Source organism: Trachurus trachurus, assembly GCF_905171665.1.
Source record: "Trachurus trachurus genome assembly, chromosome: 12".
In the NCBI taxonomy this organism is placed as follows: domain Eukaryota; kingdom Metazoa; phylum Chordata; class Actinopteri; order Carangiformes; family Carangidae; genus Trachurus; species Trachurus trachurus.
The window spans coordinates 20,242,352-20,268,408 of NC_139908.1; the positions used below are offsets into that span (position 1 = coordinate 20,242,352).

General features: G+C 42.8%; 1 protein-coding gene across 1 annotated transcript in view; it reads left to right on the forward strand.

Annotated features, from left to right (window-relative positions):
* cntfr (ciliary neurotrophic factor receptor) overlaps positions 1-26,057 on the forward strand; it is a 236,320-nt gene that overhangs the window by 74,791 nt on the left and 135,472 nt on the right. The window contains exon 3 of the mRNA XM_083983879.1: positions 12,383-12,464. Coding sequence (XP_083840005.1) covers positions 12,383-12,464 — 82 coding nt within the window. The remainder of the gene's footprint in view (positions 1-12,382; positions 12,465-26,057) is intronic.

Sequence of the window (26,057 nt, forward strand, 5' to 3'; positions counted from 1 at the left end):
AACCTTGCTGAAGTGCCCCCAAAATATACTCTTACTCACTGATACTACTAATGGGATTTTGATTTACATAAGAGAAACTAACAGTCTAACTGACAGTTAGCGGCATATTTATATCAACATGCACCAAATTAGACAAAATAAAGCAGAGGAGGTTGTTTTAAAGTTAGTGTTTGAAGTAAATCACATTTCAGTCTGACAATATTCCCCACAAGACTCACTGCTGTGTAAACTTTAAGTCTCTGCTACTTTTTTAATGAATTTCAACCTTGGGCAGAATTTGTCTCTTATTTTTACTTAATTATATTCTAGATTGTACTTGTCATTTTAAGATGAAACAACACAAACTAAGTCTTGCTTTAGCCCTCTGACTGTCCAGAAAACCGAGTTAGAAATATTTTTTATATTTGTGTATGGACACTTTCTGCCTAATGAGTTGCTTTTAGTTCAAACTGTTGCACTTTTTTGGAAAGTTCTTGGTGAAATATTATAATGAATTTGACATATATATTTATATATTCATACACAAGGTCTTTGAAAATGCTATGAAAAAAAGAACAGTAGCACCACAGCCGTTCGTCTCACTGCCTGAAATACTGTACTTCTTGAGTGCTGCATCCTGCAAGTGAGCCGAGGATGCAAACGTCCTTGAATTTGCACACATGCACACACACACACACAAACACATAAAACTATTTCAGTCCTATATTTGCTTAGAGAGAAGCAACAGACACTTAACTGTACTTAAGTGAATGCTCCAATATATTTAGTGTGTTTATCTGGTAACGTAGGTCCTTGGTCACCTCACAGTGTGTGTGTGTTGCATGCTGCAAACTGCACAAGTGTGTTCTAGTGTATCTTTAACTGACATTATGTCTGCTTTAATATGCATTCATGTGTGTTGTGGCTGTCTGTCTTGTGCATGTTGTGCATGTGTGTGTGTATGAGAGAGTAAGGTCATGTGCATGTGTGTGGAAGGCCACCCAACTAATACACAGACCTACATGACAGTCATAGGGATCAACTCTGCAAATAGCCTCGTGTGGTAAAAGCCAGTGGACAGATGAACACACAGTACTTGTGTGGTGTATGTGTGCGTGATTGTGTGTGCGTGTGTGTGTGAGCCCGCCACTGTGTCCGCTATATTTACTAAAGAGGCTTGGCAAACAGGTTGAGTAAACACACTGTTTTTAGTTTCCTTCACATGCAGGGAAAGACTCAGGCCTGCATTCACACACAAAAATCACACATACACACACACAAACACGCACACACAAAAGACAGAGGAAAAATGTGTTTCCGTCCTTCTCGGTTTCCTCCTCATCATGAATCTGATGCTCTGTCTTTCTCTTCCATTTATTTCTCACTTTCCATCTGTCTCTAACTCACACTCTTCTTTCTCTTCCTGTTCAACGCTCACATTCTCTCTCTCCAAATGAAGGCCTTATCCACAGTGAAAGCTCAGGTCTGACTGAGCAACTGCCTCTCATTTCCATTCTAGTTTTTGATTCTGAAAGAAATTATGCAGTGCAAAATATTAAAAACAAAGTCAAAATGAAGTCCTGAATCAACCAGCCATCACTGTCTATGCATACAAAGTGATAAAGACACAATTGTAAGAAGGTACATCAGGGGCAGTGACTGTTTTTATGTACATAGGTGCAGGGAAATATGAAAAACTTGATTTCTTGAACTGAGCTGTATTTATATATAAACTGAGACAAGTGAATCCAGCACAGAGCATACTGTTAAGGTCCTTGGTTAAATCAGGTGTAAAGCCGCCCATGACTGATGACAACTTCCACAGCAAACCACACATCTGTACATTGATTTTTTGTCTTCCTGCACGTCTGTCACACATCATAGCAGACACTAAGATCCAGTTATTTTCTGTCAAGATCATGTCATGTGTCTGTGGTTTCATAAAAAACTCAGAAACAGAGAACAGACGTCTCCCTTTGTGTAAAAAATTGTATTTGCGAAAACTCAAAACATCAGATTTAACAAAAAATTGAGTTAGGTATAAAAAAAAATGCTTTTTTGGATTTTTGGGTTAACTTATTTCACATGATTTCTATTCAGGATTTCTATTTTAGTTTGCTATTTGATAACTCGTTTTCTACATTGTTAGTTTATTTGTCAGTTTGAGATTAGGACAAAAAGTTTACAGGCAGTATCTGAGGTCTTGACCTGCTCTGCCCCCGCTTTGCACCGTTTCACTTTGAGCAGGGAGAGGATCATCTGACACCTCACATACAACTATAAAAAGACACATAATAACCTTCGCTGTGTTACTGTTTAAGAGACAAACATCTAAATTGTTGTTTATACCAAAGAATTTAAGCTTCTATTTTTAAAGTTTTATCTGTTTGTCTTCTCACTTAGTGGTTCTGTGGAATTAGAACCTTGTCCTCTTTCTTTAAGAAAAGATTTAAGAAATAGAGTTTTTCCAACGGTCTAAATAACATTCAATTCATGTGCTATGTTGCTGAAAATACTCTCAGGACACACAATGAGCACGCAGGGTCAATACTAAAATAATAAAGCGTTTACTTTTCACTAGCTGAATGTTAAATCTCTGTTTCGTTTACTGTGAGGCGTTGGTGCAAACCACTGAGGCTCTGTTCAAACTCCAGTAACCACCATCACACTGTGAGTAGAGATGACCTGCCTGGGTTAAAGCCCAAGGAACCCGATGGAGACTCCGAGTCCTCACATTTCTTTCTTGTTCATTATTTAAGCAAGAAATTCCTCAGTGTTTTCATGTGATGTCAAAAAGAGAGTGGCCTGCACACTGGTCAGTGGAATAGGCAATTATTCCCTATATAACATCAGCTGGGTTTGGAAGAGACAAACCCCTCATCACACTGACCATGAGGAATGTTTGGACTTGACTGGCGCAGAGCTCATTATTCAGCCTCTCACAGAAGTCTTTGTAAATGCTGAATATCAGTATTGGACCACTGAGTCGATTCAGCTCTGAATCGTGGCTCCATGGTAACAAAACATACCACCTCAGGGCAGAAATGGAAATTGTGGAGATAGTAGTGTAGCATTTTCCTGTAGCAGTAAATCAGTGACATCCGCCCATTAAACCCATATAAGGGGAAAAATGAACTTCTGTTTACGTCTCGGGGGATGAAACTGCATATCTGAGGAATATGTAACGAGTGATGTCAGTCGGTGTCAGTTGAGGCGAAACACTTCAGGGTGTGCAGAGTCGTAATGAAGTGAACTTAGCAGATCTCTCTCTGTAGCCCCTCTTCATTTTCATCTACTCAACTGTCAACAGCTATATCTTGGATGCAATGCGAAGTACATAATTAAATTTTACTTCGATTGGATGCTAGGTGGTACTGGATGGTTGGGTTTTTGGACTGTTAACCAAGGTTAAGCTATTTGAAAATGACATTTTTTTTATTTTTTTTTTAGAAAATAACTAATGGATCTATGATAAAGAGTTGAAGTGATAATGAAAATGAGCAGTGGCTGCTGTTCAATTCACATTCACTACCTGGATGTGTTTCAGTTTACCAAGATGTGACACCTAGACTGATATGGTTAAGTGTAGGTTGTTAGCATTAGTATTGAAAGGTGTGTGTGTGTGTCAGTGTGTGTATATGTGTGCAAATTTCATCCACTTAGGCATGGCTTCAGCTCTGGTTCTGATTAACTCCCAGTAAAAACACCTCTGGTCAGAACATCGCAGCCTGTACATCACACACACACACTCACACTCACACACACACACACACACACACACACACACACACACACACACACACACACACACACACACACACACACACACACACACACACACACACACACACACACACACACACACACACACACACACACACACACACACACACACACACACACGCTGTGCAGCTCCTGGAGGCTCCCTGTTCACAAAGGGGAGTCTACACCCATCATTCAAAGCCTTGTAGGCCTTAAGAATGCTGACACACACACATACACACACACGCTCGATCACACTCACAGTCGGGCACGCGCGCACGCACACACACTCCTGTAGACACACAAAGTGCTCTGTTTTCTTAGCTTTGATACACTTATAGAGTTCAGAGGTGAGAGGGCTGGAGGTAACACCGTGTTTTTCCAGAGCTTTCTAACCACCTAAATCTGCTTCTACACACACAAGGAGGTCCAGATGGCTGGGTGGAGACAAAAACACTCTCACACACATGCACACACATTCACACATGTACACAGTCGTGCAAAAATACAAAGTGCAGATCTCCCACATGCACATTGGAGATCTGTTACCTGACATGAGCAATATGCTGTTAATTCATATACAGCCATATACATCATCATATAAAGCCCTCGACAACCATATTTTATACATTCGACTTTGATACTACCCATAGATTACTAGAGATGAGGGCCCAGTGGTATCTCAGAACACTGCCCCATGAGATGTGCATTTAATATGCCAAGATCCACATATTAGATAGTGCAGCTACTCACTGTGGGACTTCCACCAGCCGCACTGCCACAGCAGCAGCAGCACCAGCACTTCTGTAGGATACATGATACATAGTAGCTGACGTGTCCAGGTCCTCTAAATCTCAGCCAGCTGAGAGCAGTCACATGTGATCAATGGTTGAATTTATCACTTGGGGCCGAGTGCCGTCATCCACATGCACGTGCACCGGTTTGTGCGTGCGTATGTATGTGTGTGTGAGTGTGTTTATAGGCTCGACCCCTTCTACCTCTTGAGACACAATTGACGCTGTCTTTAGTGAGCAATTATAGCCAGAATGACTGTGAAAAAGGTCACCGCCATCCGACTATCAACACTCAGCGCCAAATGCCAGCAGTGCACATCGGTGCATGTGTAATTGTGTATGCGCAAGTGTGTGTGTAAGAGTGTGTGTTGTGACCAAAATGCCAACAGCCACAGTAGCAGGCTGTTGCCCCCCCTCCCTCCACAGCAGCTCTTGTGGGTAATCTGCAGAAATCCTGCATGATTGATGAGAGAATTAGTGTTGCTAAGAAAAGCAAAGCATTATGGGAATGAGGAAGTTATATTATTGGATATGGAGCATGACATTAAAGGTTACAGTGGCAACAGTTACGTGTGGTGATGCGTTTGTGTTTGCGGGTGTGTAAACGTGTGTGTTTGGTCAAAAAAGATTGCCTGTAGGACAGTTATTGATGGATGAGGTGCCATAAATTCATGTTTCCTTTTATTATTGGTTGCCAGGGTCACAGGCACAGTAAACTCATTAACATTTGAGCTAATTAATGTTTGAATCCTGTGTGGATAAACACCTGTCAGTTAGTTTACAGTCACTGTTGAGGCTTAGATAAATGTTAAGCCTTCCTTAAGTCTGGCACACTCTTTGGCTTCCTGCTGGTATATTGATTTACAGGCTTTTAAAAGTGAATTCTTGGTTTTTTTCTTCATTAATTCAGAAGGTTCTTGCTTCAGACATATCGGATGGGCAAGAAATTAATATTTTTTGATGATTGATCAGACAAGTTAGAAATGATTTTGCCATTTTTCCCCTGTTTTTATACAGTTACATTTTCTAAAGGTAGATATCCATGTGTCCTTTAAAGCATTAGGTTCAATATCAATGCAATGAAAGTACTCAGTCTACAGAGAAATACATACTGCCTATATTCAAAACTGTCACTTTTAATGAGCTAACAGCACTTCTGCAACTTTGTGATGTCACAAATATGCAGTTCCTGCCTTTAGGCACTACTCAAAACCTGCACATCTACGTAGACTCACTATCCAATCATGCAGAGTTTGTCTTCTCTGAGTGGTGTACCTGAAATCTGCTATATTTCTACTGGCTCACTCAGAACGGGTCAACCAATCAGAAGACAAGCTCAGACCGTCCTCTTTTCTGATTGGCTCACCAACCTGTTGATGCTAGAACTAATTAGAACAGCAAGAGGATATCTATATCTATACTGAGATGGTTTATTGTCCTTAAAACCTTATTCTCATATGGATATCCAACACCTCCAAGAAAATACAGACGTGCAAAACATTGGCCTTTAACTCTCTTGGAGATTCACAAAATAAAACCTCTTGTACCAAAAGTACAACTTTCACACTTCCTGCTGAAATCATTGAAGGATCTTTGGTTTCTATTTTGCTGTGCAGTACACTGGGGTTTCATATGCCCACCAGACAACTTAACTTCAGTCTGCTATCTTAGACCAAACTTTTGAGCGATATCTTTACTCTTAATTTTGTAGACATCTCTCTGTGAACAGAATGAAAAATACTAAAACAAACCATCAATCAACTTGGCCTTGAAAACAAAAAAGTTGCGTGTCTATCATTGCCCCAAGGTAGGACAAACATGTCAAAAGTAAGTAAGTCAGTCAGTCCGTCAATTTTGATCGAGTGGTGCAAAGAACAGAGGTCTTATTTCTACAGTGAGGCTTCTTTTGATGCAGCGGTCCTACCCGCCCCCCTCTGGACACAATGCTTTCCCTCAGAGTTTCAAGGTTTTATTTTTCATGATGATGAAATTAGAATATTTGCCCTGAAAGTATCTGGAGCTATTCATCCTTTCTCCTTGCATACTTTCTAAGTAAATCCCTATCGTTTCAGTCTTTAGCATGACTGTGTATCTTTTCAAAAAACTTTTGGATTGAAAAGGGATGAAGCCTCTGGGAGGTTTTGATGTTATTCCATAGTGTTGCTCGGCTGCCTGTGCTGTTCTCTCTCTCTTTAGTTGCTGTATTAAGCAGTCTTTCCTGTTTATGAGCACAGTCCAACCCCCCCTTGCATTGTTGTGCGTCAGTATATAAAATCAAGCAGGCAGGTGTGATTTTACAGACTTTTAGTATGCTATAAGCTGCCTGGCACGCTGCTTTCAGCATCTTAAAAACAGCCGGCCTCCAGTTACAGGCCTGCAGGATAATACACCTCTGTCTCAGCATCATATGTTTTAATTGCAAGGATGAATATATCACATTTAGTACACACCTTTATCTACAATATCACCTTGAAAAAAGTAGTACTAAGTAAAAGTCTCTTTCGAGGCAGTTTCCTGCTGATGGACTTCAAAACAACATTTTGTGTCATCTATTGTAAGCTTCTCCTGTACATTTGATAGCTATGGCTGATGTCTCTGAGGGGCTGTATATGCAACACTTGCTATAAATCAGAAAGCTTATTTATTACCCAGGAGTACGCTTCTCTTTATTTTCTCCGCAGGCACATTTGTAATGAACTATTCTGTTTCTGACAGTTTGCTGACAGCGGGAATTTGGCTGTTTTGTTTTTGGAGGGACAGAGACAGGGCTGAAATTCTATGTGTGTATGTGTTTGTTACGTCTCCGCTTTAATCAATTAGTGAGTTAGTGAAACGAGGGTTGGAGTTAATTAGCCAGAGGAAGCCACCAAGTTTACTGAGTGAACATATGGCTGGACACAAAGTTGTTATTTCAGGGGACCAACCTCCAGCGTTTCCATCACAGGATGTTCTCTGGCCGAGCAGTGTGGCAGCCGTGTGATTTTTTGGATTCTTCACATTGTGTATGACAAAAAAGACCAAAGAAAGAAAGAGAGAACAACTACATATGTGCTTTCCTTTAAGAGAAGGATGCCTTCTATCTTCACACACACACACACAAAGACACACACATGCACTCACACACTGGCCCGCCTAGTGTATTTCCCTCCTGGCTTTCCAATTTAAATGCAAATGTTCCCAAATCGGACTCCACAAAGACGCAGAAATCATTTGACGCAGCGATGAATTATATATTTTAATTAAGCAGCCAAAAGAATCACGCCTATTCAGCTCTTTCCCCTCCAATAAGAAATGAATAAATAAATATGGAAGACGGTAGGAAGGAGGGAATAAATGGGAGGGGTCAGGGGAGGGAAGGATGGATGGATAAAGGGAGGAGGGTTTGTATTGAGTTTGTGTGATTGCAGCGCTAACCGCCTGTGGGCTATCATTATGTGAGCGATCTGAAGCTGTCAAATTTCAAAACTGTATTGTTTGCTGATAGACGGGCTAAATACCCCCACAGTTTCAAGCATACACACACACACACACACACACACACACACCAGAGCATTTGCACCCAGAGAATCCCTACACACGCAGACACCATTTGGGTTTTGATGGGCAAACCAGCACTTAGAAAATGAAGAGCAGAGATGGGGATTGTGATGCTCTGACAAGGGATGCAATTTTAATTTCACCCCCTGTCACTCTCCTCAATATCTGCTCAGATGAAATACATATGAACTGCCAATCACTCACACATACAAATAGACACACAGACAGGCGCACGCACACACGCTAAACACACAACTGTTCTCCCAGTCACATCCATGTGTGCAAACTGACACCCATTTCTATCTTTCAAAGTCACAGCACAGGTGCACACACACACAAAGGTTTGTCGCTTCATATATTGAAACTCAAAAGCCGACTTTATCTCTTTTATTTATTTATTTATTTTTTCACTCCACTGGGAATATTTCAGTGATGGATTAATGCAAACATGAAGCCGCTTTAGAGAACTATCCGAATCATCACAAAGTCATCTTACGATTTTTATAATAATAATTTTATTTAGAAGCGCCTTTCATGCCACTCAAGGACAAGGATCTTACGATTTTTGGAGATTTAAAATGAGTTAATTTAACTGAACTTGAGAGAAGGAGTTCAGTAGATAGATACAGTACAAGATGTTTAGCTGAATCAATCCAGTCACACTGTAATTACTTCAGATTGTCTCCCATTTGTTCTCCTTTCAAGTTCCCTCTTTTTAAAGAGTCACTTTTTCCATTTGAAAAACTCACAGCCTGCGACAACTTTTCGCTCCCACATCTGTAGGATGAAAAAACATCTGACACTGCTCCCAGTGACCGAGTTAAATTAGGAAATGGATTCGACACCGATCTTCAGCGTGGTTTGGACGGTTTTCATCATTTTGAGAAGAAACGAGCACGACTCATCTTCAGAATGATTAAAGATACACATCAAGTTTCCATCACGTCTGTTTTTCTTTAGACTATACAAAAAAAAGAGGAGTCTCTGGAGAGTTTCACTCTGAAAAGATGAATGCTGGGAAAGTGCAATATGCTAATACACTGATGATTTTTCTTTAATGTAATGGGCTGAGTGACCAGCAGTTACTCAACTTAATATGAAACACACTTCAAGCCAGAAAACATTTCCTGATAAAAAAAACAAGTATAAAGAATGTGAACTTAACTAAACTTATGTAGTTATTTGAATCAAGGAGTTACTGTAACATTAATGTGTCTGCATATTTGCATGAATCACATATGAACATGTGGCGTATGATGAAACAAACATTAATATCACTGTTGCGCAACTCTTGCAGCTAAATATGATAATAAAGTAGCTTTTTGCTTAAAGCCTTGTCTCCTCTAATTCCCCATGCATTCCTAGCAGCTGGCAGCGTTACTGTGTGGCAAAACACATATTAGAATAAGTGCGATTTTAAAGTGAGGTTGCAAAATCTGTAAATGTTAGCTATGCAAATGAGGGTGCAGATCAGCATTCAACAGACAGAGCAGCAGAAGGTACTGTATAGCTCAAACGTTACGACTACACATATGACAACAATGCTCCCACAACTCAAACAACCAAAACAACAAAAGGATGGATCCATAAAACAGATCTACCTTTGCTGTCACTACACACTTTAAAAAAAGACTTTGTAAGAAGACTTTTATAATGTATAAAAGCCGGCGCTTAAAAACAGAGGATTAATATGATTCTGCATGGCTGCCGTTGTTTTTGTTTCACCTCAGAGACTATATTTTTAAGATTGATGTGCTGCGAAAAATGCTTCCATAAAATCTAGTGGTAATGAAAGAACATTATCCACAGGTTAGAGTAGAAAATCCGACATATTTCATACACTTAACTATTTTATAGCACTTGTGTCTTTAGTTAGAGAAGCTGAATTTTTCAGGTTGGTAAGGAAATCATGTGTTGCATTGATTTTAGAGGTGATAGATGACGTATATTTCTCACTTTACCTATGAATGTATACATGTATACACTGGTTCACCAGGTAATAGTGAAAACTCTGCTGTGTCCCAGTTCAGGGAACTTATCTATATCCTTCGGTAGGACACGGTCTGCAAAGCAAAGCTCTTCGTAACCATCTCAGAACTCAAAAGCCGAGTGGAAATGTGACGGTTACACCAAAGTGTAATTCTCAATCTGTCAGTGTTGTCTTCATTACTGGCGTGCAGTGACCAACGATGCTCTTGCCTTGAACCATGCTTTCTTTTTGTTTACTTCCGTCTCTTTCTACTGATTTTTCATAATTTTTAGAAAGTGGTTTGCAGAGAGTAACTTCAATGCCTTAATGATTTCTATCAAGCTCCTCCGTATAACCCTGTTGCTTTGACAAAAAAAGAAAAGAAAAGAAAGCATACTGTACCTGAAATGTTATTTAAAAAACTCAGACTTCTTTAATGAATAATTGATTAACTTGTAAAAGTTTTATGCCTTTATTTTTTATATTTCCAAGACAGAATTAGTTTCTTTTAGTTTAAGTAAACCCATCTTTGATCTGCACTGTAATAACATGTTAGACTGTAAAAGCTTTTCTTTTCAAACACCATTAGTTTGGTCGCTCATGAAAACATTCCCTTGTGTGTTTAATGTCTTCAACTGTTTTATTGCCTTTTGACATTTCGGTCCCACTGTAAAAGCTTTTTCATGTTCTTGAACGTCACTCAGCAACGCTTGAAGATATGTCTCTTTCGTTCTGAGATGCTTAAACATGGTGTAGTGGTGTTCAAGATCAGCCTTAACAAAGAGAGACAGGGAGAGTGAAGGATATGATATGTAGGAGGGGATCTGAGAGACACACAGTGAAGTGGGAGAGAATGTCCCAGAGAGAGAGAGAGAGATGGTAAAAGAGGAGAAGTGAGAGGAGAATCAAGAGGATGAGTTAGAAAGAAAAAAAGCAGCTGAAGCTAAACAAAGAGCAAGAGGTAATGGGAGATGACAGTGGTTTGTAACAGCTGGAGTCATGCATTAAAAGAACAAGGAAATTCACTTTCTTTGCCTCTATTTAGAGTGTTCACTCTGCTCCGCATGCACACACACACACATACTCACAGTGAGTGTCGGCAGCGAACAGACCCGCAGACAACCTCTGTCTGTAAGAGAGCCAGCTATCTCTCCTCTCTGATCAGGGGAGGGGGGGCAGAACAGGGAAGAGGATTTGGGTTCAAGCCCCCTTGTTGGCAGCCTTCAGCGCTGCTCAAGTGTCCTTGAACAGGATGGTGAATTCATACAAGCTCTAGTGGGGTGGTGTGTGGTGTGTGTTTCCCTTGTTGGAGCATGGACCCTGACCTCTGACCCCACAAACTCCACAGAAGCATGGCGGATGTAAAAAGGCCTTGGTACAATGCCTGGTTGGTTTATACACAAAATAATAATATTTCTAAAAAAATGAATCAACATATTGCAGGTTGGTGGTTGCTGTCAGGTTGTTGCATTGTCTCAGAATAGAGCCTATCCCCACCTTTTGCGCTAAGCGGCGTTAGCCAGCTGTTGGCAGTGGCTACTTTAGTTTCTGTTCAAACATCAAGCACAGTTCCAAAAGTGTCATATTGTTCCCTTTACCTACACCATAAGTTCTTTAAATACAACTGCGGTGGAAGTGATTAGCAGTTGTTCATTTGCAAATATGTTTATTTAACAAAATTTAAAACAATAAAAGGAATTCATGTTTAAACGAGGGAAAGAGTGAAATATAGTGAAAGTAAAAAGACGCAGGAGCAGCCTTCAGCTCCTCTGCTTTTATAAAACGAGAAATATTTGAATGTTGACGTTGCAAATGTTTTAACTGAGGCGGCGACTCTTTTTGTGCTCAGGACGTGTTGTCATGCTCCATGCAAGCTGTGTGTTTGTTTATAGTGTGCTATACCTTTAAGAGCTGCTGGCCAGAGCCCATCCCAGAGAGGATGGACCCATTAGGCTGATGAACAGAAAGAGAGAGAAGGAGAAGGAGAGAGAGAGAGAGGGGTGTGTTTGTGTGTAGGGGGGTGTTATACAGTGAACGGGATAACAACAGTGAGAGAAGTGAAAAAAAGAAAGGAAAAGGAAGACAGAAAGAAGGGAGTTGAGTGAGAAGGACAGGAAAGAGAGAGAGAGACCTCAGTGTGTAACACAGTGAGATATTGAGATAGGACAGGAAGCAGCTATCTCTCCATCTCTTTACATGGTGTCGTAGGTGTCTATGGGTCTGTCAGTCAGTCAGGACGACAGGTGGACACCGCTCGCTCGCCGCCTCTCTCTGCCTCTCTGCCTGTCTCTCGCATACGAGCTCCTCCAGGCTGATGACTTTGCTGTGTGTGTGTCTACAGATGGCAAACCTTGTGACATCGTTGTGCTGTGTAGTTCTTGCCGCCGTGGTGGTTGCCTACGCTCAGAGACGCAGTCAGCTTGGTGAGTATGCATTTTTATCTTCACTCTACCGCTGTCCCACCTCCACGCTGAGGCCCCCTCTCTGCTCCTTGTTGGCTTGGGTCTGGCCGACTTGAATCCGCTGTGTTCCTCTCTTCCTCTTTACCAACAGTGCTTTCCTTCTACTGGATTATTTCTGCTCTCCTCCACTCTAGTCTTTGCTTATTTAACCTCTTATATACTCACTTAGCCTTCATCTTGCTGTAAATCAATGGTTCCTATTGTTTTGATGCTTACTAGGACAGTCATCTTCCTTTTCCGTATGCAAACCTGATTTTATGCACTTTAAGATGACATGAAACTTGCTGTATATCGTTTTTGCTTGTGTTGTTATTTGTTGTCCACTTGTGGAGTTAAGGTTAAGAATTGGTTCTGGATGTTAGCCATGACTTCTGTGTGTATGTCTGGCTGTTTATTTAGTAAGACGCAAAACAGAGACACAATATCTGGCCCAGTCTGCCTGTCATCCCTCACTGCGTGGTGCTAATATTTTGGCCACATCGCCAGGGCTACCTCCATAACAAATAAGGATTTGACAAAGAAGCCAGTCAGGTCAACTGATGATCATTAGCGTGTTTCAAATGATTTGTGTGCTGAGGTTTAGAGGGAGAAAAGAGAAGCTGAAAAGCTCCTCATAATGCAGTGACTGCTCTTCTGAGAATCCACATAGGATGCATGACCATAAATTAAACCATGTGTGTAAATGGTGTATGTGTGTGTGCTTAACACGGGAGTCAATTTGTCACTTGACTTTTAGTGGAGAGTGGCTATGGCTTATTAACCAATGAGGTCGGGTCTGTTTAAGTCAGCTCACCCAAAGAAAGAGTCTAAGGAAGTCAGAAAGTCCCCAGTGACGCACATCCCTATGTCACGAGGGTCATGCACACACACACACACAGGCGTACACACATTAACTGAGCAGAAATGGCTTAGGAAATAGGAATGTTGTCTTTGGGGATTAGGTGAAAGCAGCAAGGAAGGTAAGTGAAAGAGGGAGATGGAAAGAAAAACAAAAAAGGAAAGAGAATAGATGGAGACTGGAAAAAAATTGAGAAAATAGAGAAATGGTGGGAGGGAAATGGAAACACGCAGATGGACGGATCGAAAATGAAACTCAGGAGGAATAACAATTGATGTTTGATGGGGAAGAGTTCAGGTTAAAGCACGGAGAAAATGGGAGCTGTGTGCATCACAGAGCTGTATGTGTGAAAAGTGGAAACATTACTTTTTTTTAAACAATTCTTTTCTTTAAAAAAATGGAAATCAAGTTAAAATTTGGAACCTCATTGTATAGTTCAGTTTTTCTTTTTCAACATAATACGTCGCTGCATTGTGCCGTCGATCGTTATCTAGTTTTATTTTTGTGCTTTTCAGAAAAGCAGGGAAAAAAAGTGAAGGGAGAAAAAAGGTGAAAAGGCAGGACTGCAGGGAATAACAGATATAGACAGAGTGAGGAATGAATAACATGAATAGAAGAAAGAGAGCTGTCAGTTCTGTCTTTAGGAAGAAATGCGTGTCCATGCGTGTGTGTGTGGACACTGTAGTGTAGCTGTCACTGTCTATCACTCTCCTTTGTTTTTCAAGCTGGATAGGACCAGTTGCCACGTGCACACAGAAAAACATACACACATGCATGCAACGTGAGTGCACACACATACACATGCTTACAAATACTACAGTATATAACATTATATGTAAAGCCACCATGACACCACAAAGGTATCGCTGCAGTATGGTTGCCTGATATAACTCGGCCCCCAGTGCCACACAGATATACACATTCTAAGACTCACACTGAGACACACACACACACACACACACACACACACATCTGTCTGTCTTGGAAAGTGCCTTGTTTCTCTGACAAATTGCGAGCCGGTTTGATTGACAGGAATCCCTCGGGTATGCCCCACTTGGCATGGAGTGTGTAACACACACACAGACGCACACACAGACACACACACACACACACACTCAGTACAAAGGGATAGACTTAGTTGGTACAAAACGTACATACAGCAGTTTGTGTGCACTGTTTTGTGTGTCACAGAAAATATAGAAAATCCATTTGAGATTCCATGATTAATGGAAGCAGTACACTGCTGAACACTGAGAAACACCAAAAGAGAACATTCACAAACAAATAGATACATGCGCCGCACAACTCCATGTCTGAATGATGGAGAGACAGGAAGTAAAGGAGAGACGGACACAAAGACATGACGGACTGAGAGGGAATGATAGAGGAACCATAAAGGATGGAACAAGATGAGCAAACATGGCAAAAATCTCATTCAGGAAAAAACAAGGACAGAAAATGGTGTGTGAAATAAGGCATTAGACAGAGCTCATGAATGGAGAAATACCCTTTGATGAAGATTTGATTAACATCAGAAAAGCTGTTATTATCCTTTTCTGTCAAGTAAATAATAGTCATAATCCACGGTTCAAATATTCATTTCAATATTTCTAAAAAAGAAAAGAAAAAACCCAAATGTGATTATAAATTCAGGAATAATGAGTGCAATTGGTTGCACTCAGACTGTGGAATATTTTTTGTGTGCAGAAATCACCGGAAAATGAACTGTTTTACCTCTTCTTCTAATTGGATTCTTGTACTGGATGAAATAAAATACAAATAATCTACTACATGAATGGATTGGGATTAGTTTAAAAATCAAAATAATGCCAGATGTGCAAATGTCCAGTTTTTCATGGGAGAATACTGGTTATTTCCACTGATACGACATAATTCAGCAACAAGATTTTTCCCTCCAAATAAAACAACTTTTTATAAGTTCAGTGAGAGTGCAATTTCCATTCATATTTTCTCACGTGATTGATGTTAAGGAGAAAAAGAAGGAAACAGAAACAACAGTCCCTTAATGAAACCCCGCTTGACAAAACAGAAAAAGCGAAAGAAAAAGAAAATAACTGAAAGCTTTGAACCCGCAGAGAGAAAGGGAGCGAGACTTCCTTGAACATGAATTTGATTTTTTTGATTGCCAGTGAGAAACAGAAAAAAGAGATGGTACTGTACAAAGGGGGCGGGAAGGATGTCAGGTAGGTGGAAAAGACACAAGACAGACACAGCTACGACATGAGAGAATACAGAACAGATGACAGATGAAGAGACAGGAGTGAGAACGTGGGAGAACGTGGAGTCACGGAGGGGCAATGTCGATAACACTCAGTTATTCAGACTGTTTTTATGGTACATTACTCATGCACATGCACACAAACACAATCCCTGTTATCCATATGAAAACACAAAGCATGCCCGTAGCCCTTACAATAAACTTCAGAGCTAGTAAAAACCAGAGAGCAACTGTCAACATGAATTTCCTTGAAAATTTACAGCTCTTAGCATTGATGTTAACAACCATTTCCCTGCTGTCCTTAAGCTAGATGCTGAAAGTCGACTAGGTCCAGACACGCTGCGTTGCGCTGCTCTGCTCTGCTGACCCTGACCTCTGAACCTCCTGTAGCCAGGGACCAGGAGAAAGGAAAAAATGCCTTTCAAGGATTGATGACCTAATTTTATTCAATAGTATTCGATGGACAACAGATTGCACTCCAAGCTAAATAAAATCTTGTCTAGCACGCTGATAGGCACAATGGTCTCGTGGTGATGAACCTACTCTGACTCTCTCCGTCTCATTTGTCAGATCTGGTCTTTTTGTCCATAGGTTTCATGCACCTTTTCTATAAATCTATTACAAATCAGGTTCAACATCATGGACTTGACTGAAGAAACATTTCCAGTCAGTTACCAGGAGGTGAGCGCAACAATTGGTGTTTTGCTAAACTGGAAAACTATCACAAGCTGGGCTATGAATAACACAAATCCTAACTCGCACACAGACACAGTTAAAAAAGTGAATTTTCAAATGAAACAAAACACATTACTCATGACTGCTCTGGGTGTCTCCACTTCTACCAGATTATTCTATTGCAGCAGTGATACCATCGCTCACGTTGCATGCAAAGTGAATCCTCTCATGCATGGAGAAGCTTAAGATTGATCACTTACATGGCCAAAATAAACCTTGTTTTCTCACACCGTTCATCTTAATCTTTGTTTTTATCCCTTTATATTCACTGATTCCTCCGTCACCCTCTTTTCTCCTTCTGTCTTATTTTCAATCCCCGGATACAGCAGAAAGTTCCCAGTCAAAAGCAATACAACGCCATTAACGGGGTGCCCTACACAGTAAATACTGAGAACAAGCACAACAGGAATATCAATGAGCAAAGAACAAGAACGATCAATAGGAAGTGGAAGAAGGGAGCTAAATAAATTAAGAAAATTAAATAGAGGATGAGGAAGGTGTGGGTGCAATGGAGGTTGTGTACTTTGAGTAAAGTTTGTATTTTTTTTTAAACCCTTATGTAGCAAGTGCTAATGTGAATAGAGTAAGTAATGGGCTAATCAGAAGTTAAGGCGGGAGGATTAAATTGCTCTGTTATACAGAAGGTGAATGAAAACCAGTAGACAAAGGAAGTTGAATGAAAATAAAGTGTATTGTACACAGGTGAGAGTTATATACAAAATATACAGTTGGCCAAAAGCTTGGTATTAATAATTGAATTATCAATAGACTAAGTCTCGTTCAGTATACTTCGGTTCACAGGCAATGATCAATCACACACACAAATAGTAAATCACACCAGTATCAAAACCATGCAGCAAGTTGCTGCCAGCCCCAAGAGTCTTTTCTCATCCACCCCAAAAGAGAGGGAGAGAGAGAGAGAGTCTGTGTGAGGTAGGTGGTTGTGTATTGTCCGGGAAGGGGGGAGAAAAGGGGATTGGGCTGGTGGTTGTGTGGGTGAGGGTGTGTGTGAGGGGATGCCTGGAGTAGAGCACCAAGTGCTATCGTTGGTGTCTTGCTGCTCAAGCAGACACATGAGTCTGGTTCCTTCCAGTCCTAGCTCGCCATCAGTGTCTCAGGGTAACCTGGCCTGCATAGACACAAGGCCCATTTTAAACAATCAACAAGAAATAAATAAATCACAGCTGTGTCACTTTCAGATATCATAAACTCCACAGTAAATAAAGTGAAATAAATACTGAATCCACTTAATTACTACCACTGATAGTTTTACAGGGTAAAGACATCACTTCCGGTTAGCATGACCATTTCCGCCTGCTAACGTTAGCATTAGCGGCTAAGCTAACGGACGGTGCTAACGGCTAAGCGCTAACGCTAACCGTCCGTTGCAGCACACATTAAATACATTTAACATTAAACACATTACCCATACACATTTATACATTCATCCGTAAACACATCCCATTCACAGAAACTGTACCAACATTACTGGAGCAACAATCAGAGCAGGCACGTAGCACTTAGCATGTAGCAGCTTAACAGGTAGCAGCAGCAGGTAACACACAAAACAGCACTCACCAATTCCGCTGTTCATTCAAGCACACAGTCAGAGACTCGACCCAGATCGGCGGCCGTGAATGCATCTAAAACAATTAACACAACACTGTATACCTTGCATTATGTTACTATAATGACTATAAAGATTATATTATAATTAGAGTTACCCAGCGGCTTCCTGCTTCAGACAACGCCGCTGCTCCCACACTCAGTTCACTCTCTCTTTCAATCTGACCTGCTGCTACCGCTACTGCCGTATAACGTGCCTAGCGGACGCTCTGATTGGCTCAACCAACTCTCACGAGATATACACAAATCTCGCGAGAACAACAATGATGACGTCATGGTTAACAGGTATCTGGGACCTGGGTTACATCCTCCCCCCCTAAACCCATGTACGCCCCTGTACATGTGAAATGGTTACACTACATGAGTCTCAGGAGAAGGAGAAGAACTTAAGGCATCAGTGTAAGCAGACAAAAGGTTTTGGAAAAGAGTCTGCGCAACAGAAATTAAAGGATTACCTAACCGAGCATACTGTAATCTATGTGGACGTTCTCGAGATCTTTGAGAGCGTCTAAGTGAAGTGGCAACTTCAACTGGGTCAGTCTCAAGATTAGCAGCAGCTTCGGCCGGTTCTTCTACCACAGAACACTCAGGATCTTCAGCTGCTTCAACAGGTGAGTTTCCTTCAGGTAAGTTGTCATCAGCTTGATTTTCCTCTTCAGGTCCAGGCAGTTCATCAGAATCCACATTTGTTTCCACAGGTCCAGGTAAGTCATTCCTCCCAGGTGAGTCAGGGAAATCCATTTCCTCCACAGCGACAGGGGGAGATCCAGTCGAGGGGAAAGATTGAGGGGTCTGTTGCTGGGGGACAGATGACGAGTTTCCAGCTTTGCTGTCAGCGTCCACACTCAACCCCAACAAGGGAACTGAACATTGTGGAATCCAACCAGAATCATCCTCTTCCTCTTGCTCATCACCGATGGAACTGGTTTCACCAAGAGGATGCTGACGGGTTCGAGGCCTACGGACAGGAGTGGATGGATGATCCTCGTCCGCTGATGACAGGGGAAGAAACCCACAGGGAAGCAGGAGATCCCGATGTAAGGTGCGTTTGGGACCATCACGGGTTTCTGGCTTCACTGTATAGACAGGGAGATCACCTGCCCTTTTAATGACCACATACACGTCAGATTCCCACTTGTCCATTAGCTTTTGTTTTCCCCGGATCCTCACATTTCTTACGAGCACTCTGTCACCAACCTCCAAGACTGATGTTGTCACTTTCTGATCGAACCGGGTTTTGTTCCTCTCAGCTGTCTTCAAAGCGTGTTGAGATGCGAGATTGTAGCTCTCCTCCAGTCGAGCTTTCAGGTTCTTGACATACTCAGAGTGGGATTGATGTTGCTTGCTTCCAACGGGTAACCCAAAAGCCAAATCAACAGGTAATCGTGGTGTTCGTCCAAACATAAGCTCATACGGCGTGAAACCGGTGACTTCGTTTCGGGTGCAGTTATAAGCATGTACTAATGGTTTAACATACTCCCTCCACTTCTGTTTTTGCTTTGTCTCCAAAGTCCCCAACATGTTGAGTAGCGTCCGATTGAAGCGTTCAACAGGGTTTCCTCTGGGATGGTAGGGTGTGGTCCTGATCTTCTGAATACCGATAACTTCACAGAGCTCTTTAATTAACTTGGACTCGAAGTCAGGACCTTGATCCGTATGGAGCCGTTCCGGTACACCGTAACAGACGATGAAGTTGTCCCATAAACATCTGGCGACTGTCTTGGCTTTCTGATTTGCAGTTGGAATAGCAACAGCGAACTTTGTGAAATGATCAGTCAAGACCAGGATGTCTTTGGTGTTGCTGGTGTCGGGCTCAAGGCTCAGATAGTCCATGCATACGAGTTCAAGGGGACGTGTAGCTCTAATGTTTACCAGTGGAGCAGCTCTTTCAGGAGGGGTCTTTCGACGGACACAGCGTTCACATGTTTTAACTTTGTGCTCAACGTCAGCTGCCATCCTGGGCCAATAGAAACGGGTTCGAATGAGATCAAGGGTTCTTTCAATTCCCATGTGGCCCATGTCGTTGTGCAAGCTCTGCAGAACCATGGATCGCAGCTCAGAAGGCAAAACCAGTTGGTAAGTGACCTGTTCCCCATCCTGTCGGCGTCTGTACAATATATCATCTCTCAGCTCCAATTTGTTCCATTCCCGCAACACAAGTGGTAAGTCAGGCAACTCTTTTCTCACTGTTGGGGGAATCTTTTCTCCACATTCCAGCTGATAAATTACCTCACGGATGGTTGTGTCCTCCCTCTGCTTCTCCTTGAGGTCAAGATGGGACCACGGGGGAATGATGGATAAGCCATGGTGACCTTCAGAATCATAGCAGTCAGGAATTGCATTAGCAGAGGTGGCAAAAGACTCCACCAACGTGATCACAGCTGGGTCAGAACCAGAATGGAGAGGGGTTCTGACAATGTGACTGGTACAGATGGCATCGACGACCTCTGCAGGGATTTCAGTGGTGCTGGTCAGATCAGACAGATGGTGCTGAGCAAAACGGTCGATGCGGTCTTGTTCTTTCTGCGAATGAGCATCGTTCACAGAAGGGGGATGAGGCCTCCTGGACAGTGCATCAGCATCGAGGTTTTGCTTACCAGCCCGGAACTGCAGTTTGAATGTGTAATTGGACAATGCAGCCAACCACCGGTAACTTGTTGCATCCAACCTGGCAGAGGTAAGGATGTAAGTGAGGGGATTGCTGTCGGTGACCACAGTAAATTCACTTCCATACAGATAATCATGAAACTTCTCTGTCACACTCCATTTAAGGGCAAGGAATTCCAGTTTATGGGCTGGATAACGGGACTCACTCTGTGACAGGCCTCGACTGGCGAAGGCGATGGCTCTCAGTTTCCCTTCTTGTTCCTGATAGAGAGCGGCTCCCAGCCCTGTGGTGCTGGCATCCGTGTGCAAGATGTAGGGGCTCTTTGGATCAGCAAACCCAAGGACTGGGGCAGTTGTTAACTTCTCAATGAGGGACTGAAAAGCAGCTTGACACTGGGGAGTCCATCGACCTCCGAAAGGCTGTTTTGGATCATGATATTGAAGTTTGGATACTTTGTCGTCGCCGGCTTTCCTCGATGGGGGGTACCCACGAGTGAGTTCGTTGAGGGGCTTGACCAAGTCAGCGTAACGTCTGATGAACCGGCGATAATAGCCAGAGAATCCTAGAAAGGACCTCAACTCCTTCAGATTTCTCGGAATTGGCCAGGTTTTTAAAGCTTCGACCTTCTCTGGATCCGTTTCCACACCATTTTCCGACACCACATGTCCAAGATAGCGCACTGACGTTTGGAAAAACTTGCACTTTTCAGATGACAGTTTTAATCCATACTCTTTCAGGCGTCCAAGTACATTCATTAGTCGAGACTCATGCTCCTCCAAGGTGCTGGAGAAAACAATCAAATCATCCAAAAAGACAAGAACTTCTTTGAGATGCAATCCTCCCATGCATTTCTCCATTAGCCTCTGGAAAGTGCTCGGGGCATTCGTTATCCCCTGGGGCATACGATTGAACTCCCAGAATCCCAATGGCGTGACAAAAGCGGTTTTAGCCTTGTCAGCTTCATCCATCTCGATCTGGTAGTATCCGGACTTCAAATCGAGCACGGTGAACCATTTGGATCCTGTCAAAGCAGAAAAAGTTTCCTCCAGATTCGGCAAAGCATAAGCGTCCTTGACTGTTTGCAAGTTCAGCTTCCGATAGTCTATACATAGACGAATGTCATTATTCTTTTTTCTCACAACAACAATGGGTGAAGAAAATGGAGATGAAGACTCTCTTATTACCCCAGTTGTGATTAGCTCACGAAGATGTCTCCGAACAGCTTCCACATCCTGAGGATGAATGGGTCTTGCACGTTGCTTGAAAGGGGTTTCATCAGATAACTTTATACGATGCTTCACTTTATCGGTGCAACCAAAATCCAAGTCATGGTGAGAAAAGACATCGGATACATCAAGAAGCTTCGAGGTGACACGCTCCTTCCATTCAGGAGACAAAGGTGAGTCCCCAAAGTTAAAGGTCAGCTCTGACACCGGCTGGACTTGGGTTGCGGGCTTCACCTGGTGCTGTAAGAGAATACTGTGATAACCCCCCAGCTCTGCCAGAACACACAGAGGCGGAATGAAAATATCATGCCCTGCTGTGTTCGTCACCACCACAGGGACTTTGTGGGGTGCACGAGCTGGAAGAGAAACCAAGCAACTCTTAACACACAGACCACCAGGCAAGGAAAACTGGGTGGGATGCTCCACAATGGCCCAACGATCAGCAGCATGAGGGGGGACTTGAGCTGAGCCCTCCAAGATCACACTGTGGCCTGCTGGGATAAGTGTGGGCGACCTGCCGAGCATTCTCACCACTCCAACATGTCCATTCTTGCTCTGAAGGTGGCGTGATTCCAGGGTTTTGAGTACTGCCCTGTAGCCGTACTCCTGAGGCTGATGGTCCACTACTTCACTGCCAAGATGTTGCACATACAGCACGTCAAGAGTGTTGGTTCCTATAAGAACAGGTGACGGGGTTTCAGGATGCACATCTGGCACGACAAGTGCAAGGGTAGGTACTTCAGTGATGACTCCCAAAAAGTCTTTGGGAAAAGTGACTGTCACTTCCACATAGCCCAGGTATGGGACGGACTGCCCAGCTGCACCCTCAACTTCAAGAAGGGTATCAAGAGGTTGGATGGGATGATCAACCAGATTCTTGTTGTAAAATGAAACTGGGACCGTTGTGACTTGGGAGCCGGTATCCAAGAGGCAGCTACAGTCAATGCCGGCTATACTGACTGCAGCTGTGCACCTGGATCCCACAAGTCCTTTGGGCAACGCAGCAGCTGGCCTCCCCACCTGTGCTGGGTCAAGTTGAAGATGTTGTTTGCACGTAGTAAAAGTAGGACATTCTGTGTCAATGCCAGTCCCCGTCCGCCCTGCAACAGGAACTGGTTCTAGTTTAAATGGGGTCTGGGCGTAGACAGGGTTCTCTTCTGCCCAAGTGGGTTCTTGGCATTGAACCTCCTCCTCTTCTCAGCAACTAATGCAGGATTGGGCTCATTGTCACACTGAGGCTTTATATGACCATCTTCGCCGCATCGAAAGCAATAACCTGGTTTAGGCTGTGATGGTTTCCTTTCCCCAGCTGATCGTTCAAGTGCTGGACGGTAAGACTTGGAAGAACAAGAAGAATGGGGAGAATTAGTTGTTAAAGAAGCCAACTGATGTTGGATCTCAGCCATTTGCTTGGTAAGCTGCTGCGTAAGGGTAGTTAATGCAGCACAAAGGCTTTGTTCTTCACCGCCATAAGCGACTTGTGAATGGGCTTGGGCTGACGCCCTCTGCTTTGCCCCAAGATGCTGCTTCATGCGCAGGGTTTTAGCTGCTTCACGATCCTCTTCTGTACGCAGGAGAAGGAGCAGCTCAGCAAAGGATGGGGGATCAGCTTTCTTCTGCTTCAGCTGAAGGTCAGAAATGAGGGAATTATCCCAACAGCCTCTGCAGAACTGATTCAAGAGATGTCTGTTAATTTCAGTCACAGAAACACCCCCCCGCTTCACAGCTAGATTTAAAGCAACCTGGAGACGTTGGAGGAAAGCTGAGGGCTTCTCCCCCGCATCCTGGAAGGTATCCATAAACTTAGCATAAAGTTCATCACCATCCTGAACAGTACCAAAAGCAGAGTCAAGTTGTTGCAGGTAACCATTAGGCAGAGTGTCAGAGCTCAAATGCTTTACCATGTCAGCTGCTGGTGGAAGAAGACTGTCCAGGATCTTTCGGGACCGTTGGAGATCTGAAATGGCAGGGTCTTTCATAATGAGATCAACATTCGATCGCCAAGTGTCATAGTCAGACTCATGGGGTGGTCGGGGAATTTTTCCAGAAAACACTCTGAGTCTCGGAGAGGGAAGCATGTGTGTGGGGGCCTCCTCACTCTTCATAATATGCTCAACAACATACCTCTGGACTTCAGGAGGATTGAGGTCACAGGCAGGGATGGTTTGTTTAGCTCTCACCGTTGCTTCATTAGCCTTGGGTAGCTTCTCCACATGACCTGGAGACTCCTTGAAAGACGGTTGGGATGCTGTTCTTTCAGCCTGACGTCCTTCCCCACCTTCCTCTTCTGTAGCTGACTGCTCATCAGCAACAACTTCACTAATCTGAGACATCATATTTTTAAGGACCTCAGCGAAGTTCGTGCCACTCACTTTTGCTAATTGCTTTAGCTCGGTAAGATACACTTGCGTTTTTTCATGCCCAATATTCTCAGCATAAAGACTTGCTAAAGAAACAACCTCATAAGTGTGATTTTCAAGAGTTTGTGTATACGGTAACGAAGGTACTAAGGCTGCCACAGCAGCTCCCGAGTTGTACTCAATAACCAGGTCGTGGTCAAATTCTGACGATGGCTCATTTACTGCTACGAGTCTGTTAATAGGACCGTACTGCTTGAGAAAATCAATTATTGTATCATCTTTTTCTGTGTCTGTCGCACCCTTAATTAACACTGCATTTGGAATTTTAATTCCCAGTTTCTCAAAAACTTCCATGGTTTCATCAAGTTCTGTACAACAGAAACCTCCCTCCTGGCTAGCTCGCCAAATTATGTAGCAAGTGCTAATGTGAATAGAGTAAGTAATGGGCTAATCAGAAGTTAAGGCGGGAGGATTAAATTGCTCTGTTATACAGAAGGTGAATGAAAACCAGTAGACAAAGGAAGTTGAATGAAAATAAAGTGTATTGTACACAGGTGAGAGTTATATACAAAATATACAGTTGGCCAAAAGCTTGGTATTAATAATTGAATTATCAATAGTCTAAGTCTCGTTCAGTATACTTCGGTTCACAGGCAATGATCAATCACACACACAAATAGTAAATCACACCAGTATCAAAACCATGCAGCAAGTTGCTGCCAGCCCCAAGAGTCTTTTCTCATCCACCCCAAAAGAGAGGGAGAGAGAGAGAGAGTCTGTGTGAGGTAGGTGGTTGTGTATTGTCCGGGAAGGGGGGAGAAAAGGGGATTGGGCTGGTGGTTGTGTGGGTGAGGGTGTGTGTGAGGGGATGCCTGGAGTAGAGCACCAAGTGCTATCGTTGGTGTCTTGCTGCTCAAGCAGACACATGAGTCTGGTTCCTTCCAGTCCTAGCTCGCCATCAGTGTCTCAGGGTAACCTGGCCTGCATAGACACAAGGCCCATTTTAAACAATCAACAAGAAATAAATAAATCACAGCTGTGTCACTTTCAGATATCATAAACTCCACAGTAAATAAAGTGAAATAAATACTGAATCCACTTAATTACTACCACTGATAGTTTTACAGGGTAAAGACATCACTTCCGGTTAGCATGACCATTTCCGCCTGCTAACGTTAGCATTAGCGGCTAAGCTAACGGACGGTGCTAACGGCTAAGCGCTAACGCTAACCGTCCGTTGCAGCACACATTAAATACATTTAACATTAAACACATTACCCATACACATTTATACATTCATCCGTAAACACATCCCATTCACAGAAACTGTACCAACATTACTGGAGCAACAATCAGAGCAGGCACGTAGCACTTAGCATGTAGCAGCTTAACAGGTAGCAGCAGCAGGTAACACACAAAACAGCACTCACCAATTCCGCTGTTCATTCAAGCACACAGTCAGAGACTCGACCCAGATCGGCGGCCGTGAATGCATCTAAAACAATTAACACAACACTGTATACCTTGCATTATGTTACTATAATGACTATAAAGATTATATTATAATTAGAGTTACCCAGCGGCTTCCTGCTTCAGACAACGCCGCTGCTCCCACACTCAGTTCACTCTCTCTTTCAATCTGACCTGCTGCTACCGCTACTGCCGTATAACGTGCCTAGCGGACGCTCTGATTGGCTCAACCAACTCTCACGAGATATACACAAATCTCGCGAGAACAACAATGATGACGTCATGGTTAACAGGTATCTGGGACCTGGGTTACACTTACATCTACTCCCCCATCATTGTCTCTGCCTTGTAAAGTGTGTATGTGTGTGAGAGAGCCAGAGAGAGGAAGTGTGTGAATGTGGTGGTGACATCATGCTTTTGACTGAGAGAGCATGTTATTTATTGGAGTCCAT